Below are 16,828 nucleotides of genomic sequence, written 5' to 3'. Positions count from 1 at the left end.
TTGTCGTGAATTTTAATTTTCTTCTTTATTTTGCAAATCAGTTGGTGGTTTCTCGTAGTTCTATGCTAGACTAGCAGTTACAATTTTCGTTTATACACGTTAAAACTTACTTAACTTATGTTCGATTGTCTCGGTAAATCTAACTTGGTCTAACAATTTTTGCTTACACTTTAAAACACAACACAGAAACGTTTCAAACATTTAACATTTAGCGCTAACTCTTAACTAGAACTAGATTATGTCGATCTGTAGCTTGCACAAAATTGTATCGAAGGCGAAGACGGATGAGACGAATGTGTAGGGACTGTAGCGGATGATGCCAAAGTCCGGGTCAAGGCTGGGCAGAGCACTGAAGGTGAACACCGGCATCTTTTGGGTCTGGTAACGTCCTTTTGGCACTGGCGGAGGCTTGCGAGCGTTCTGCTTCATCTTCTCCTTGCGGGCCACCAGTTTCTTGGTCTCGCGCACCATGTAAATGGCCTCCGGATTGGTCATGAAATCATGAATGATCTGGAAAACATTAAGGCAAAAGTTTTGATCCCCATTGGAGTAAAATATAGTTTCAGTATGATTACCTTTCGTTTCTTGGGACAGTGTGAAAATACCCAGATTAATGTACACAGGGTGTTGAAGATCTCACTGTCCTTATCGCACCAGCGCAACAACATCTGGGCAATGGTCACCAAACCACCCTCCTGGAACGTATTCACCGTGGTGCTGTTGTAGCGCGCCAAGTTTAGGATGATCCGGCTGCAGCGCTCGATCAACTGCTTGTCCACCTCCGAACGGATGGCCTGCGCCATGATTCCATAGCAAAACGTGGACATGAACTCCGAACACCACATCAGCAGGTGAGGCACAGTGCGCGAAAGACGATCTGTAGAAATTAAAAAAGCAAGGATTAGTTAAATCAGCTACTTAAGATACCATTCAAGAGACTCACCCAATCGACTTAGGACAGATAAAGCATCTGAGGCGTTAAAGCGTCCTCGAAGGAAACGCACAGCCTCCTGGACTTTGCAGCGCACAGAGTTTACCGCCGTTGCTTCTGCCCGCAGCTGCACAATTCTTCGTCGGATGTCCAACAGACCCTGATGTCTCTGGCGACGACGAGTTAGATAGCCACGCCAGTATCGCTGGATCACCTTGGCAGCTCGCTTCTTCCGGATCAGATCCATCATGTCGGGCGTCATCAAAGCCTGGAAACGTTTGCGAGCCATGAAGCCACGGGCACGGGCCTGGAACTCGGGAGTAGAGCGGCGGAGAATCAGGAAACTATCACGTTTACCCTCCATCAAACGCTTGCCTCGGAACTTTTGCTGCAGATGGATGGCAAGCGAACGCAGCTGGATAAACTTCGCGCGTTCCTGTTTCATGCTGCGATTAGCACGGAATCTGCGCTGCACCAGGATCACAGAGGTTCGGATTAGCTGGTAATCCTTTCGAGCGATTAGCATTGCCTGGCGGGCACGGAATCGTCGCTGCAGCACCAACGCAGCATTCCGTTTTCTTTCGAATTCTTTCCTCTGCTGCAGCATCTGCAGAGTGGCTCTGATGAATGCCTGCAGGAGTCGCACCTTGTGGATTGTGTTGAGGAAGATCTGACGCTGACGTCGAGCCTGTATGGTGGCCCGCCACTTGCGTTGGATGCTCAAGGAACTCAGCCGAATCCTGCGATAGCCCTCTTGAAGAGTCCGCATTTCGCGCACACTGCGCCACCATTTCTGCAGACGGACGACTGCCTGGCGCTGCTTTTGGTACACTGCCATCTGCTTTCGCATCTCCAACTTGCCACGGAATCTCTGCTGCACTTTGATGATTGCTTCCCTTTGCTTTTGATAAAGCACCACCTGCTTTTGCATCTCCTTCTTTGCTCTGAAGCGGCTTTGAATGGCAATAGCTGCTTGCTTAAGCTTAGTGTAGCTCCTCAACTGCTTGATCATGGCCAAATGAGCTCGGTAACGCCTCTGCAATGTAATTGTTGCCTTACGCAGCTCCAGGAATCTGCTTCGCTCCCGTTTTCTGAGCAGATGCCCACGCCAATGCATTTGCAGGCAGCTGACAGCAGCTTGGGTTCCCCGGTACTTGGCTCGGATAAACCTCATGGTCTTGTGAGCATGGAATCTGCGCTGCAACTTTATCGTCACCTCGCGAAGATGCAAGTATTCCTGGCGCTGCTTCCTCATCATGAGCAGAGCTCGTCGACGTTGTTGAACAACCAAAGCGGCCTTTTTCAGTTGGAGATACTCATCTCGCTGCTTTTTCATCTGACGGTTGGCACGATATTTAGTTTGTATAAATCTGGCGGTGGATTGCAGCTGGAGATAGCTTTTCCTTTGGCGACGCATTTCTAGGGTTGCTCGCCAGCGGCCCTGTACATTGATGATGCACTGACGGGCCCGCAAGAAATCATTCCGATCCTTGATCATCTTTCGGAGCATGCGGTAACGTCTCTGGATGAGAATAGTAGAACTGCGGAGCTTCAGATACTTTTCCCTCTGCTCTCGCATTTTCCAAGTGGCCCTCAGGCGCTGCTGCACGCAGATGACATTTTTCCGGAGAGTTTGGTAGTTGCTACGTTCGATTCTCATTTGAATAGTGGCTCTCCTGTGAGCTTGGACTTTAATAACATTAGAACGGAGTTTCAAATAATCAGCTCTGTGCTTCTTCATCGAAAGTTTAGCTCTCCAGCGCTGCTGCACATTAATAGTGGCCTGTTTCAGCTGCTGGAACTCCTTTCTCTGCTTCTGCATACTCCACTTGCTTTGCATTCTGCGCTGAACAAAGATGATAAGCTCCTTCTGCCGAAGGAACTTCTGTCGCTGTATTTTGCCGAGTTGATAGCTTCGCCATTGCATTTGGATGTAACTGGCAGCTGCCTGTTGCTTCTGGGATCTCTGAAGTCGAGCTGTGGCCGCTGCCGCCAAAAGTTTCTTAGCGAAGAGACGACGACGCCAGATGCGCTGCAGGAAGATGGCGGCTTGTCGGAGCTCCAGGAACTGCCGACGGCATTGCCTTCCCAATTGTTGAGCGCGCCACCAGCGCTGGATGGTGACGATGCTGTGATAGCTCTGGTAAAGCTGCTTCTGCGCCAAATAGCGACGAGTGTACTTCTGCAGGACAATGGCGGCCTGAACTCGCTCCGCCTTAAATATCTTGGCATACTTCCTCATCTGGTGGCCGCGGAAAGCGGCCTGGATGACAGTTGCAGCCCGGTGACGTCGCATCAACTCCTTGTGGCGAATGCGCCGTTGAATCGTTACGAAAAGCCAGCGACGTCGCCACCATTTCTGGAGCACTGTGGCCGCCGCATGGAACTTGGGCGAGCGGAACTTGTAGATGATCTGCCAGAGCAGCGAGAGCGTCTTCTCGCGATGCCCGTCCACGATATCCGAGGGATTGATGTCGCCGCCCAGCTGGAAGTTGGCCTCGCCCAGGGCTCCCAAGGCCAGCTTTACATTGAAGATTCTCTGCAGGCGGGAAATGGCTGGAACTCTTAACTGACGGGTAAGATCATCGCGCAGTAGAATGACCTCCATGACGCGGGTTAACCTCACACCATCTCTTAAATCCACAGCCAGGTTGTTGAAAGCGTAATCGAATTCATCCAGGAAAGTCTGCCGGTGCTGAAGCACATAACCCAAACGGCGCAACTCCCTTGTAATATCCCCAATGTTGGCCAAAAGCTCTGAGGAGAAGCGGAGCAGGATATCCTTGGTCTCCTTGTGCGGCGACTTCTTGACAAACAGACAGGGATTGTGCTTCACGATGCGCTTCTGCTTGGCCTGGTCGAGGAAGAGCAGCAGGAAGAGGATCTTCTGCAGCGAGTGCTTCTTGATGGTCTCCGCATACTCCTCGGTGAGAGTGTAGGCCTTGCTGTACCTCTGCTCCTCCAGCTTGTTCCGGAACAAGCGATTGAGGATAAACGTGCTGAGGCCCACGATGTCTCGGTTGGACTGCATCTGGATCTTCTCGCCGAAGACCACTTCCAGTCCGAGGCGCAGCCAGAGGGGATTGAAGCAGAGCAGTAGCTCTAGAATGGTGCGCTGCATGACTACATCCAGGTGGAGATTACGGTCGCTGCGGATGCGCAAAGCCTGCTTGTTGACATACACGGCCACCTTGGAGCACGGCAGACGCATCTGCTCGCTGAAAAACAGATCCACGGCAGCCTTACGCAGCGTTTCCAAGCGATATTTAGTGAGGTAGTTCATGGACTGCTCCTCCTTTGTGGGAGCCACCACCAGCTCCTTGTTGCGCACCTCGTTGAACAGCCTGCCCACGTCTATTTTGCTATTCGAATCCGCGTCCAGGTCGGCGGGTATGGACACCAGAGCATTCAGCCACTTCTTAAAGTCCGTCTGATGGCGCTCCACAGCCTGTTCGTCGAGATACATGGTGGAGGCCAGAAAGGGATCCATTGTGGTGGTGGCCGCAAAAGGATCCGGGTTGATGTATGTCTGCATGTACATCTCAGAATCGTAAAGCTTCACTGGTGCCTGAAGACCATTATCTCTGACCTTTCGAGGCGTGGTGGTCTTCTTCATCAGCGACATGGTTTGGGCCAGCTTAAACTTCTTGGATTGGGCGTGCGGCCAAACATGAGCACTACTGCTTCGGGCAGATGCATTGGCAGGAGCGGCACTTCTCGGTAAGGTAGTGTCCTCCACCCGTTGCTTTTTAGGTGGAGAAATAGCCATCGTTTCGTTGCGATGCAGGGATTCATTGCTGGGTGAATCGGAGAAACTCAATTCATGGGATCTTCGCTTGTAAGGATTTTGGTTCCTTTTCGGACTTCCTTTAAGCGACTTGCGACCCACTTCGTGGAGATTAAAGCGACTCGACTGAGCCAGAATTTCGTTGTGGTTAAACATAAACTCCTGGTGGCCCAGCAAACTAGCCTCGCTGCCGGAAGAGCTATTCAAATCCTTGCCCTTCATCTGGAGCTGCTGCTCCTGGTAGTAGCGATTCTGTTCAATCGAACGGATCTTCATTTCATTCAGATTGGGCATGGAGCCTTGAATAGCGAACTTTGTTTGCGGCGATAGCAGCGATAAGTCCTTCATGGACTCAGAATATTTTCTCAGGGGCGAGCCCACCAGCTTTATGTCCCTTTTCAGGTCGTGAATGGCGCTCTTGGTAGGCGTCCTCGGCGGACTGGGACCCTCCTCCTCGCGAATGCAGGCCAAGGCCCTGGTTTGTGTCGAATGAACAATTGTTGTGGTTTTGTTCAAGGGCGTATGCACTGGTGTCTCACTTTTGGAGCAGTCCAAAGTGTCCAGCGAAATGTTAATGGTCTCGGAATGTTTCACATCAAAGGTTTTATTAGTGATTGGCTGATCCTCTAGATCATCTGCAGTGATCCTTCGGGGTCGCATTTCGTTGACACCTTGTGTCGCATTACCTTTTATGGTCGGTGTGGGCCAGGCAGCCAGGTTGTCCGGCAAAATGGCAGATAGTCCTTTACCACGCGATTCGGTGAGAGGTGTGAATCTAAGATTATCGATCACATCGAGTAGATTTCCTGGAGTTAGGGGACTCAGGTTTTCTTTTAGGGTGCGTGGCTGTGGCGATATGTAGACTGGTTCTTCCTGCGGCGCTTTGTAGACATTCTTTTCGGCCAGAGGAACTGCAGCAGGAGGATTTGGACGGGCGGTGGGTCGGGCTGCTGCAGTAGCTCGCCAAGGCTGTTTCGAGGGAGGAGGTGCCGCCGTAGACATACGCTTCTTTTGCTGCACAGCAGCGGTAATCGCGCTTTTCATTGTCTTGCCACCTCCCGTCGGCGATTTCAGCTGCAGGGTCTTGCCCACAGTAGGAAATTTGCGCGGGTTCTTCAGGTAGAAAGACAAGAAGATACATGCGGAAAAGGGTGAGTACTCATTAGGGGTGAAATATGCAGTTTTTGACTCACCTTGACGGGCTGGTTGCTCTTGGACTTGAGGATAATCATCACATCCTTGCGAAAGTTACGGTTGTCGATTAGTTGCAGAGTTTCCTTGCAGGCTACCTCTATTTGGGGGCTCCACACGAGCTCCATGGAGACCTCGTCCCTTGCGGGCACGGTGTGCTCCAGCCACTCGATGGCCAGGTTGTGCTCCTCCCTAATGGCCTTCATTACCTTGACCTTTTAAAAGGTGTTACATTGATTTAATACGAGGTTGTTAGGGAGTTATCTACTTCGACCTACTAACCTCGATGTCCTCGTCGCTGGGATTGACGACGCGCACCTGGCGTTTGGCCGTCTTGGTTACCGGCACATCCTCGAACTGCACAATTGACTTAGCGGAGAAGGGGGCCATCACCACTACGGTGGGCTCGCGTCCTTCGACCCGCTTCTTTTGTTTGAGCCGCGATGGCGTCACTGTGATCTGCAATTAACGGGAACCATTAATTTTTCTGCGTAAACCATTTTAAACTCCGCGAAGCAAAAAGCCACTAACCTCAAAGGCGCTCATCGCGAAACAAAAAGCACTGGCACTAAACAAAAACGGGCACGCAGCGAGCCTAGTAGCCCATTAACACGTTAACTAACTAAACACTTAACACAATTAACGAACAGCGAGTAAATAAATTAGAGCGTCGCCGCAAAATTCCAAATTCGAAATGAAGCCGCTCGAAACGAAGCGACGCCGATATCTGATTGTTTAGTTTGATTGCTGGCGCTAAGGCTATTCGAACTATCGTAAGCTATCGATTGGCAAATATTGGGGGTGTTCAGACAGAGCTCGCATAAAATATTTGTTGTCAAATACTAATTATCGATAACCAAAAAATATAAGGCGCCAAATTCAAATTTGAATGTTAATTCAAAAATGAATTTGAAAAATTATAATAAGGCTTTTAAGGGTCAATGTGCTAACTTAACTTTTCTTCTAATTAAAATGAAAAAAAATATATGTTTATTATGGGTTAATTCGAAATGAGTTTCATTCACAATTTATTTACAAATTTCAACAACAAACAATAATCTGTTTAGATTAGCCTGCTTGGCGGCAAGATATGGGTGCTTGGCAGGTTTTCGCTACCCGCTTCCGAGGAATACATGCTCTTGAGGTAACCCGGAAACGGAGTGACTGCATCGAAATCCTCTCCCGCTGAATCCTCTGGTGGATCCACGGCCATAAAGGAAATGGCAAATCCCCTCAGCGAGTTACTCTCGTCCGTTTGGAATCGCAGTAGCAGTGTATCCGAATTGGAGACGATAATCGGCGGCTTGTGCTTGCCACAAAATTTCCCGTGTATGGTGTTCATGGAGTAGCCCTCCTCGGTGACCTCCAGATAGTCGTAGTCACACCGTTCCGAGTACTCAATCTCAAAGTGCAGGAACCGAATCTTAACGCTGCTCTCCGGGTCCGCCTGAATGCGCCAGTCGCAGTACATGTTCCGCTTGTAAGGCCTACTCCCATACCGCGGATGCGAATAGAAGGTCTGCGAATGATTGGTGGCCCGCAAATAGCCACCGCACTCGGAAACAAAGGTGGCTTTGAAGCCCTTCCTCTGCAAACCGGCATCGGTGGCCAAAACCATAAACATCTCGTTGGAGGAGGCAATTACCGCATAGGGTTCTCGACCACCACAATAGATGCCCAACGTGGAGCTGTTCTCGGAACGGCCATCGTAAATGGCCACGTAATCGTAGATGCACTCCTGGTGGCTCTCCACCTCGAAGTCGTGGAAAGTCAACTGAATTCGGTGGCCCAAAACGGTCTGAAAGTGCCAGTAGCAGTATATATTGCGGGGATAATCCTCTGGATAGTTCGGACTTTGGAGGAGTCCGTAGGAGCTGGTGATCTCGAACTTGCAACGCGTCTCCGTGCAATTGTGTCCGTTTTCAGCCAGGGTGTAACCATTTCGACAGCTGCATTGGTAGGATCCAAAGGTGTTTTTGCATCTGTGCTGGCAGCCGCCATTGTTTATCGAGCACTCATCCAAGTCTGTGAATTACAAATATCAGTAAACAGTTTAAAATGAGATATTGTTTTCATAATTTACCTATCACAAACTTGGCCACAAAACCACTTCGCTGTATAGTTCTATCCGAATAGAACTCCAATCTCAAAACACTTTGCTCGGAGTTCACAACCGGTGGCAAATCATGACCACAATAAATGCCAATCTTCTTCAGCCTATTATCCCTGAGCTTGGAGTATATTTGGAGGTAATCATAGTTGCACTTGGTGTACTGGAATCGCGTGCCCTCCAAATCAAAGTGGGTGAAGTTTAGGAAGACGGCGTGATTCGGTGGGGCAACCACCTCCCAAACGCACTGCTTCGAATTGGGATACATATCCGGATAGGAAGGTGAGTAGAGCGAACCATTGGACTTTGTAGCATCCACTACTCCTCCGCAGGCATTCTCGCAGGTCTTTCCATTGGCCTGCAGTTCAAATCCCGCTCGACAGCCACACTGGTAACTGCCCAAGGTGTTGATGCAGAAGTGCTGACAGCCGTGATCCGTGAACTTGCACTCATCCACATCGAGCATCAAGGCGGCGGAGAAGCCCAGTTTTTGCACCGATGAATCGGAGACAAAGCGAATGTACATCTGATTGCTGCGGGTTCTAAAAGATACAGGAACGTTTAAGCCAAAGAACCAGTTTTAAGCATTAACAGCATACTTTATATTCGGAGGCAGTTTGTCCCCACAGAAGCGTCCTATGAGCCGGGAATCATTCTGGTTGCCATCCCGAATCTCCACGAAATCGTAGGCACAGCCATCGTGCTTCTCCAGCTCGAAGCTCTGGAACTTTAGAGCCACCTGGTGATTTTCTGGGGCTGTTATGCGCCACACGCACTCCTTGTCTGGCATGTAATCCAGTGGATAGTTGGGTGAGTCTATGGACTGATCCCTGGTCAGCTGAATATCTCCTCCACAAACCACTAAGAAAAAGAGATAATAAGTAGTTTATTAACTTAATTTATTTGTAGTTAAAAATAAGAAAACTCACCCTCGAAACTGGCCTTGAACCCTCGATAACCTTTGGCCGCATTCCGGTTTACATAGTTGAGGAGCATGCGACTGGTTTGAGTGGTGATGACCTCCCCGCTGACATTTCCACACAGACGTCTCACCAAAGGAGACTTGTGCCAATAGCCATCCCTGATCTCCAGATAATCCTGCGAACAGTCCGTGGAACTCATCAAGTTCAGCTGCTGCAGATGCAGGATAACCTTCTCTCCATTGGTGGCCGTGATCCTCCACTCGCAGTTGGTCAGGGATTCATCGAACTCTGATCCTGGCGGCGAAACATCCTCTTCTGCATCTCCGCTGCCCTCGAATTCGCTAAGAACTCCATTACCCGAGTACACAAAATGGGGACTCACAATCTGTCCGGAATTCTGCTGATAAGTGCGTCCGCAGGAGGCGCATTTGTAGAGGAGATTCGCCTGGACAATATCCCCTCGACTGAGGCGCCTTCTCTGTCCCAACTCCAAGGGAGTTCCTGGTGAAACTCCAATGGGTGTGATGGTATCCAGGTAGGGACTCTTCGAAAAGGAGTTCTTGGCATAGTGCATAATGGAGTTCAGATCGTAGGGAAGCAAAGGTAGATCAACTTCTTCCGGCGAAAGGACATCGAAGTTGTACTCCTGTCCCCTCATGATGTTCGCCTTGTTGATGATGATGTGCTCATCCCGATCTCCACGAGCATGCTCGTGATGGAAACCAATGGTGTGACCCAGTTCGTGGATTATAATGCCGAACTTTTCACAGTTTCGACCTATAGAAATGGGCTGCCGACCATTGCCACTTTTGCCCAGAAAGGAACAGCAACTAAGAAAGAAATACCATACAATTATTATAAATAAATAAATATGGAAGGGCAAACTCACCCGCAGTTCTTGACTGTAAAGTATATGTAGTTAGCATGCAAACTGGCATCGCGCTCCACGAACTTGATGCAAGTGAAGTTCTCCCAGTGGCGCATTGCCTGTTTAAAAAAGCGCCTTGTGGGCTCCGCTGAAAATCCCGTCGATCTCGTAGGGAATGACCCCGTAGTCCCAGGTCCTCTCCTTCCTCACGGTGACAGCTCTCCTTACCCTTTGCCTTGGTTTCGCCTCAGAATATTGATTCCTGCTCGGCTGAAGGACATCTTCGGCTTCATCCGTCCAGAGAAGTGGCGGGAGTAATCTCAGCCGGGCTTTGTTACGCGATTTGTGCGTCGGCTTCCGGCGTCTCCTGGTGGAGCGGGAGGAAGGGAAGGCAGACGGGCATTGGCTTATGAGCTCAGGTATTGGTTACGTGCTGGCCCAAAGGCCAACTCAAGTGGGCCGCCTAATTGCGCGCCATTGTGCGCGACTAATCCCCTTGAAACTTACCCCGAATATTGTCCTTCTGTCTCCACTTGAAGATGAGTGACATCCTTTGGCTCGTCAGGGGGCACCTGTTGTGATGTTATCCTGGTTTGTAATTCAGCTCTCAAACGCTTGCTTTGCTTTCTGGCCACTCACCTGCGGCAGGGAATCCAGCATGCCGAAGAAATCCTCCGGCTGTTCCTTGAAGTCGAAATCACACTCGCCCTCGGCTTTCAGCTGACTCAGAAGTCGCCTGCCTTCGGCGAAATCCAGCAGGAAAGTGACTAATATGGCACCCAGCCAGAATACCACAATCAATTTCGCTTTCATTTTTCCGTTTCGGGGGGCTCGTTCTCGTTCCTCGAAGTTGCTGCCGCAACCAGTTCAAAGTTCTAACTGAGCGCTCTCGATCTGCGATTGCCGAATTATACTGGGCCGAGACGAGGGTTCCACCGGATCACCGATCGTCGAGCAGGTAAGAGATGGCACTTGGAGGGCCAGAGGGAAGGGAGGGGAGGGACTGCAGATCCCGACTGACCGCTCAAAGGGACCCTGCTCATTGGCAATGCGAACTGGCCGGCGATCCATTGTATTGTCTGTGCTGCCTGTTTGCATTCAATGGATTTTGATTTGGGTTTCCCTCGGGTGTCGCACCTTGACATTGCCTCTCTGGATTGCAGATCGCTGATCGCTCTACCTGAATCTCGGGACTCGAGTGCGGGATCCGGATCAGGTGTTGGGCCCTCGTTCTTTTAGGGCAGGTCATTAATGGATCGTAAACCCCGCGCATGAACGAATCGATTCGCGGTAATTCCACCTCTAAGTGCTATTCAAAGCCCGGCGCTTCTGCCTGCAAAAGCAAGGTGCAACCGAAGCCATAAACCCCCAAGAGAAACTCATTTTGTTTTGGTTTTAAAACATAGTTACTATGCAAGTTTTAATAGTATGTATGTATATATTTAATTACGTATTAAGTTGAGTCAAATATCCGAGAGTTGTACATATGCATGCGTGAGAAGTTAAGTGTGTCCCTGCAGCAGGATTATCGCATTCCTCTGCAAGGACCTTCCAGTTTCCAAGGATATGTGTGTTCTAGCCTAGTTTTATGTTTTCGTTTCCGTTTCCGATCCGTCTTTGATATGGGACACCATCGACTTATGCTAAGATGCTTAACGAAATGCTCTTGGCCATCTTTGCTATGGCACAATAAAATAGAAAATAGAAATCGAGGGGGAAAATGCTTCAGAGTTTCAGCAGAGAAATGCAGGGGAAATTGCACATTTAGCTACAGAGTCTAGAAAAGACTAATCAAAGTACATTACATGTATTCCACAGGTCTAAGTAATTGCCACCACAGATCTAAGGATTTCTGTTCTCATTTCTCATTCGAGTGCCTACAACTAATATTGGATCGCGACCCAGACGAGGTCCTTGATTATTTCTTTGAATCTTTCCAGAGGAGAGAAAGAGAGTTCGTCGCGATATGCCTAAATCTGTTAAATAAATTCCGTTTTTATATATTGTCATGAATTGTGGCGCTTTTCCAGCGCTCTATGCCTTTCCACTGTAGTATCGATGGGGCAGACTGTAGCGACGCGGATACTGCCCGTTGAAGACCAGCTGGTTGGCGCTGAAGTCGCCGTACTCGTCGGTCTCCTCCTGCGTGTCCTCGATGTAGATGCTCTTCAGGGAGCCCGGGAAGGCGGTGACCACCTCCGAGCTGTACGAGTTCTCCGAGTCCTCGTCGGAGTGGTCGTACTCCCCGGAGTTTGGAACCGCCACGTACGAGGCCGAGAAGCCCTTGTTCGGCACCGATCCGTCGGTCTTGAAGCGAACGAGCAGAGAGTGGGTCATCGAGTTGATGTCCTGGGGTAACTGTGGGAAAGAAAGGGAATTTAATGGGTTAATTTGGTATGCAGATACATTTTCCTAATGGTATTTAGGTATATAAAAAACATCTGTTTGTAAAAGGTATTTAAGAATTACTTCTCTACACATTCTGTTTCCAAATCTTTTAAAGATCTTTTAAAAAATATTTTTATTGAACGGTAATAGAAGAAAAATAACTGTTGCTATATCAAAGTAATTAAAAAGTTACAAGCTTTAAAGGTTCGTCAGTGAATCAAATCCCAATTAAATAATTTTATCGCAATTTAAAATACATCCTCTACATTTGAACACCGCATCGCGAACCCCTTGAAAACCGACCGCGTGCAATCTCAACTTCAGTTCGAAGGTCTGGTGTTGTGTTACCAATTAATTCAGCTGCACCTACCACGTTGCCGCAGTACTGGCCGTACATGGGTCCGTACTGGCCGTAGACGTCGTCGATGTCGGAGAAGACCTGCACGTAGTCGAAGGTGCAGTTCTCGCTGCTCTCGATGTCGAAGGTGAGGAATATGAGCTGGACGTAGCTGTTGTCCGGAGCGGCGATGGTCCACTCGCAGTCCATGCTGTCGTCGTAGTCCTGGTTCCCGAACCTGGCGTGCGAGTAGAACTGCTGCACCTGGCTGGTGGCACGCAGGTATCCTCCGCAGGCTGCAAGTTAATTAAGGAAAAGATGCACCCAAGTGGGGATTAAATTTCATATCATATTTACCCGTTGAATGCGTGGCCGTAAATCCGCTCTTCTGTTTGTTCTTATCGGTTTTGAGCACCATGTACATCTGGTTGTTCGTCGAGGAGATGGGGAAGGGGATCTTGTCCCCGCAGAAGCGACCCAGCACCGAACTGGACTCGGAGTCCCCGTCATAGATTGCCACGTTGTCATAGGTGCATTCCTGGAATTAAAACCGACATATATTAAATAACTACAAAACTTTGAAGTTAAATTATATGAAAAGTAAGTTTCCTGCTGAATCATTATTTTATTGTATTTACTGTTGTTAAAACCACTCTAGAAGTTAAATTATACAAAAAATAAGTTCTCTGCTACATTATAATTTTATTATATTTATTGTTATTAAAACCCCTCTGGAAATGCTCACCTGATGCGACTCCACTTCGAACTCGTTGAATATCAACTTGATGCGATGGCCTGGCGTGGTGATGAAGTGCCACACGCAATCCGCATTCGGCGGATAGGAATCCGGGTAGTTGGGACTGAAGATGATGCCGAAGGGAGCTGAGATCTCGTACTTGCACTCTCCTTCTTTACAATCATGGCCGTTCTCGTGCATCGAGTAGCCATTGTGGCACATGCAGATGTAGGATCCAATGGTGTTCCTGCACTCGTGCTGGCATCCTCCATTGTTCACGGCGCACTCGTCGATGTCCGTGAAGAAGACTGCCGCGAATCCGGATCGCTGGATGGACTTGTCCGAGTGGAACTCCAGTCTCAAGGCATTGCTCTCCGAGGTGGCCGTGGGTGGAATGGCAGAGCCACAGAAGGTGCCGATCCTCTTCAGGCGATTCTCACCCAGTTTCGAGTAGACAGTCACCGAATCGTAGCCGCAATCCGACTGCTGATGGGCTGTGCCCTCCAGGTCGAAGTGGGTGAAGTTCAGCGATATCCTGTGCTTCGGCGGGGCCACAATCTCCCAGATGCACTCCTTCAGCAGAGGATACATCTCGGGGAACGAGGGCGAGGTGATGGTGCCATTCGGATACTCAATGACCCCACCACAAGCATCTGAATTAAAAAGGAATTGGAAAGGAATGCGGTTGAGTATATTAGAAGTAGTTAGTTGTGCAATCTATTTAGTTTACACAGCAAACAGCTTCCTGTTTAATTTTTATAAAATTGAATTTAATCTATAAAAACTAGGTTACCAACATTTACCGAAAGTAATTTATTTTCCTATGAAGATAAACTAATAATTGCTTCCAACAACACAATTGTTGTTAACTAGATTTCACTTGAACCAAAAAACAATTGGCTTTTGTTAAAGTGGATATATATTATATACACTATTTTTATGAACTACCACAATCAGCACTTGAACAAAACTAACTTGATTTCCTCCGTTGGTTTTTATTAACAAATTGACCCACCTTCGCAGTGCTTCTTGTCGCTGTGGAGCTCGAATCCAATGCGGCAGCTGCACTCGTAGCCGCCCAGCGTGTTGATGCACTCGTGCTCGCATCCGTGGTTCTGGGTCTCGCACTCGTCCACCTCCTTCATGAAGACGGCCGAGAAGCCCGCCTTCTGCACCGATGTGTCCGACACGAATTTCACGTACATCGAGTTGCCACTTGACCTGCAAAAGCCAGACGCGGAACAAAGGCAGATTCGCTTTTTTGTAGAGTGGAAACAGCAGTAGGAGCGGGGAAATTCTGTTGGTTGGTGGGGAGGGAGGGGGTGGTGAACTCACTTCATGTTCGGCGGAGGCTTGTAGCCGCAGAAAACGCCAATTAGCGGCGCATCCGGGGCAGGACCGTCGCGCACCTCGACAAAGTCGTAGACACAGCTGTCGTGGTTCTCCACCTCGAAGGACTGGAACTTCAGCGCCACCTGATAGCCATTGGGCACGGTTATCTTCCACACGCACTCCTTGTTGGGCAAATAGTCCAGCGGGTAGTTGGGCGACTCCAAACGGCCGACGGCATCGTCCACGGACAGCTCGCCACCGCAAACAACTGCGGGAATGGAATGGAATGTCAGCCAGTTGAAAGGACCACTTACATTCCCCATTCGCCCGTTTACATTCCCTTACTCTCTCTCGGCACTTCCCCACTTCGCCACTCACCATCGAACTCCGCCTTGAATCCCCGGAAGCCCTCGCTGCGATGGGTGTTCACGTAGGTGAGCAGCATGCGACTCGACTCCGTGCGGATCACCTCCTTGTCCACCTTGCCACAGAAGCGCCCGATGAGCGGGGACTTCTCGAAGTAGCCGTCCCGGATCTCCAGGTAGTCCGTCTCGCAGTTGTTCGATTTGAAAATATTCTATGGAAATTAATGGAGAAATTATTTTAAAAAGAAGATAACACAATTATTTTAATAAGATCAAATATTGAAAAGTGATACTGATTTAATAGTATTTGCATTTTAATGTATTTAATTAAGGAGGTAAACATGATTCAATATTATTACCATACTCTCCAGTGTGAGTTCCACTCGTTCTCCGTAGGTGGCCGTAATCCTCCACTCACAGTGCTCCGTTTCATTGGTCAAAGCACCTGCTGTATAGTAAGATGGAGCAGCAAAGATGCCCGAACTCTCCTGAAAGGTTCTTCCGCACTTGGGGCACTTGTACAGCAGATTGGCCTGGGCAATGTCCCCCTGGCTGAGACGCAATCGCTGGCCAATTTCCGGTCTCTTCCGGCCCTTCATCTCGATGGGAAGGATGGTGTCCAAGTAGGTTCCCTTCGAGAAGGTATTCCGGGCGTAGTGCATGATGGAATCGTAGTCGTAGGCCATGCCAAGTGAATCCACCTCGTCCGGAGACAACATGTTGAAGTTGTAGTCCTGGCCCTTCATAATGTTGTTGTGCTCGATCACCACGTGCTTCTCGCGATCCGGACGAGTGTGCTCGTGCCAGAAGCCAACCACGTGGCCCAGTTCGTGCACCACGATTCCGAACTTGTCGCAGTTCCTTCCGATGGAGATGGCCTGCGGACCATTGCCGCGTTTACCCACAAATGAACAACATCTGGGAAGAAAAAAAAGAGAACAATAACAACAGTTATTCAAGAATAATAATTCTTTTTTTTTACTAATGTATTTTATTTCTTCTCCATTTTTATTTCTGGCATTTTACTATTGTGTTTTTTGGCTCTAACTTTGCCAAAACTAAGCCGAAAGGTGCACAGTTTTAGTCAACTGGAAACCTTATCTAACCAACCCTTTCACTTTTAAGAGTTTAACGAGGTATGACACTCCAGTTTCTGATGACTATACATATTTGTTTCTGTGCCTTCAAAACCATTTTATTTAGGCGGTCAATTTAAATATTTTGGTGGAATAAATGATTTTTTAATGGTAGCTTAAAAGACTCACCCGCAGCTGCGCACTGTGAAGACGATGTAGTTGGGATGGATCTCGGGATCGCGCTCCACGAACTTGATGCACGTGGAGTTCTCCCAGTGGCGCATGGCCATTTTGAAGAGCGCCTTGTGGATGCCGCTGAAGTTGCCGTCGATTTCGTAGGGAATGACTCCATAATCCCAGATGCGGTCCTTTTTGGCGGTGACGGCGCGGGCCACCCGATGCCGCAGCTGTTCCTCGTCCTTGGGAGTCCTGGGGAAGAAAGGGGACGAGAGCATTCCCCGTTAGATACGGATGATTTTGGAGCGCGGTGGGCGGAAAACTTTCACGTGGCGTATGCGTAATTTTAATTGCCAACAGTTTTGCATACATTTTTCACTGCTGCTGCGGTGTTGTTGTTGGGCATAACTTTTGGCACGCGAATTTCTATTAAAATTCATAACTTTTAACATTCACAAACACAGCCGCACAGCCACACACACACAACCGCACAATGAGTAATGTGTGTGTGTGTGTGTGTGTGTGTGTGTGCGTGTGAATGCGCCTTTATTTGCGTCTGTGTGAGTTGGCAAAATGGCTGCTGTTTGTTTAAAGTTTATGCCGAAAA

The 16,828-nt window shown here is 48.8% G+C and overlaps 3 protein-coding genes across 3 annotated transcripts in view; all 3 read right to left on the bottom strand.

Annotated features, from left to right (window-relative positions):
- Positions 1-6: 6 nt before the first annotated feature.
- On the bottom strand, positions 7-6,633 carry LOC108099461 (protein abnormal spindle). The gene is made up of 6 exons (XM_017203010.1): positions 6,441-6,633; positions 6,192-6,368; positions 5,912-6,124; positions 944-5,831; positions 576-877; positions 7-510 (listed from the first exon to the last, which is right to left on the bottom strand). The coding sequence occupies exons 1-6, from the start codon at positions 6,453-6,455 to the stop codon at positions 232-234; spliced, it is 5,874 nt and encodes a 1,957-aa protein (XP_017058499.1). The 5' UTR covers positions 6,456-6,633; the 3' UTR covers positions 7-231.
- Positions 6,634-6,914: 281 nt separating this feature from the next.
- On the bottom strand, positions 6,915-10,665 carry LOC108099673 (dorsal-ventral patterning protein tolloid). The gene is given in 8 exon segments (XM_017203312.1): positions 6,915-7,934; positions 7,993-8,561; positions 8,619-8,880; positions 8,949-9,772; positions 9,832-9,938; positions 9,940-10,177; positions 10,318-10,382; positions 10,450-10,665. Coding segments are annotated over 8 exon segments (3,201 nt in total). The 5' UTR covers positions 10,624-10,665; the 3' UTR covers positions 6,915-6,972.
- Positions 10,666-11,785: 1,120 nt separating this feature from the next.
- Positions 11,786-16,828, bottom strand: part of LOC108099533 (dorsal-ventral patterning protein tolloid) — a 28,326-nt gene continuing 23,283 nt past the window's right edge. Inside the window, exons 6-14 of the mRNA XM_017203105.1 lie at positions 16,234-16,473; positions 15,328-15,886; positions 14,982-15,180; positions 14,607-14,871; positions 14,287-14,492; positions 13,281-13,924; positions 12,893-13,073; positions 12,569-12,831; positions 11,786-12,168 (exon numbers count right to left, since the gene is read on the bottom strand). Coding sequence (XP_017058594.1) covers positions 11,845-12,168; positions 12,569-12,831; positions 12,893-13,073; positions 13,281-13,924; positions 14,287-14,492; positions 14,607-14,871; positions 14,982-15,180; positions 15,328-15,886; positions 16,234-16,473 — 2,881 coding nt within the window. The 3' untranslated portion in view covers positions 11,786-11,844. The remainder of the gene's footprint in view (positions 12,169-12,568; positions 12,832-12,892; positions 13,074-13,280; positions 13,925-14,286; positions 14,493-14,606; positions 14,872-14,981; positions 15,181-15,327; positions 15,887-16,233; positions 16,474-16,828) is intronic.

This window comes from Drosophila ficusphila, unplaced genomic scaffold, assembly GCF_018152265.1.
Source record: "Drosophila ficusphila isolate 14025-0441.05 unplaced genomic scaffold, ASM1815226v1 contig_791, whole genome shotgun sequence".
NCBI classification, from domain to species: Eukaryota; Metazoa; Arthropoda; class Insecta; order Diptera; family Drosophilidae; genus Drosophila; species Drosophila ficusphila.
Note: the sequence above shows the minus strand (reverse complement) of the source record. Positions and strands in the feature narration are given on the sequence as shown.

Coding starts and splice junctions, on each gene's coding strand:
- LOC108099461 (XM_017203010.1), bottom strand. Junction 6,125..6,191: donor CCAGCGACGAGGACATCGAG/GTTAGTAGGTCG, acceptor ACCTTTTAAAAG/GTCAAGGTAATGAAGGCCAT. Junction 878..943: donor ATCTGTCCTAAGTCGATTGG/GTGAGTCTCTTG, acceptor TAATTTCTACAG/ATCGTCTTTCGCGCACTGTG.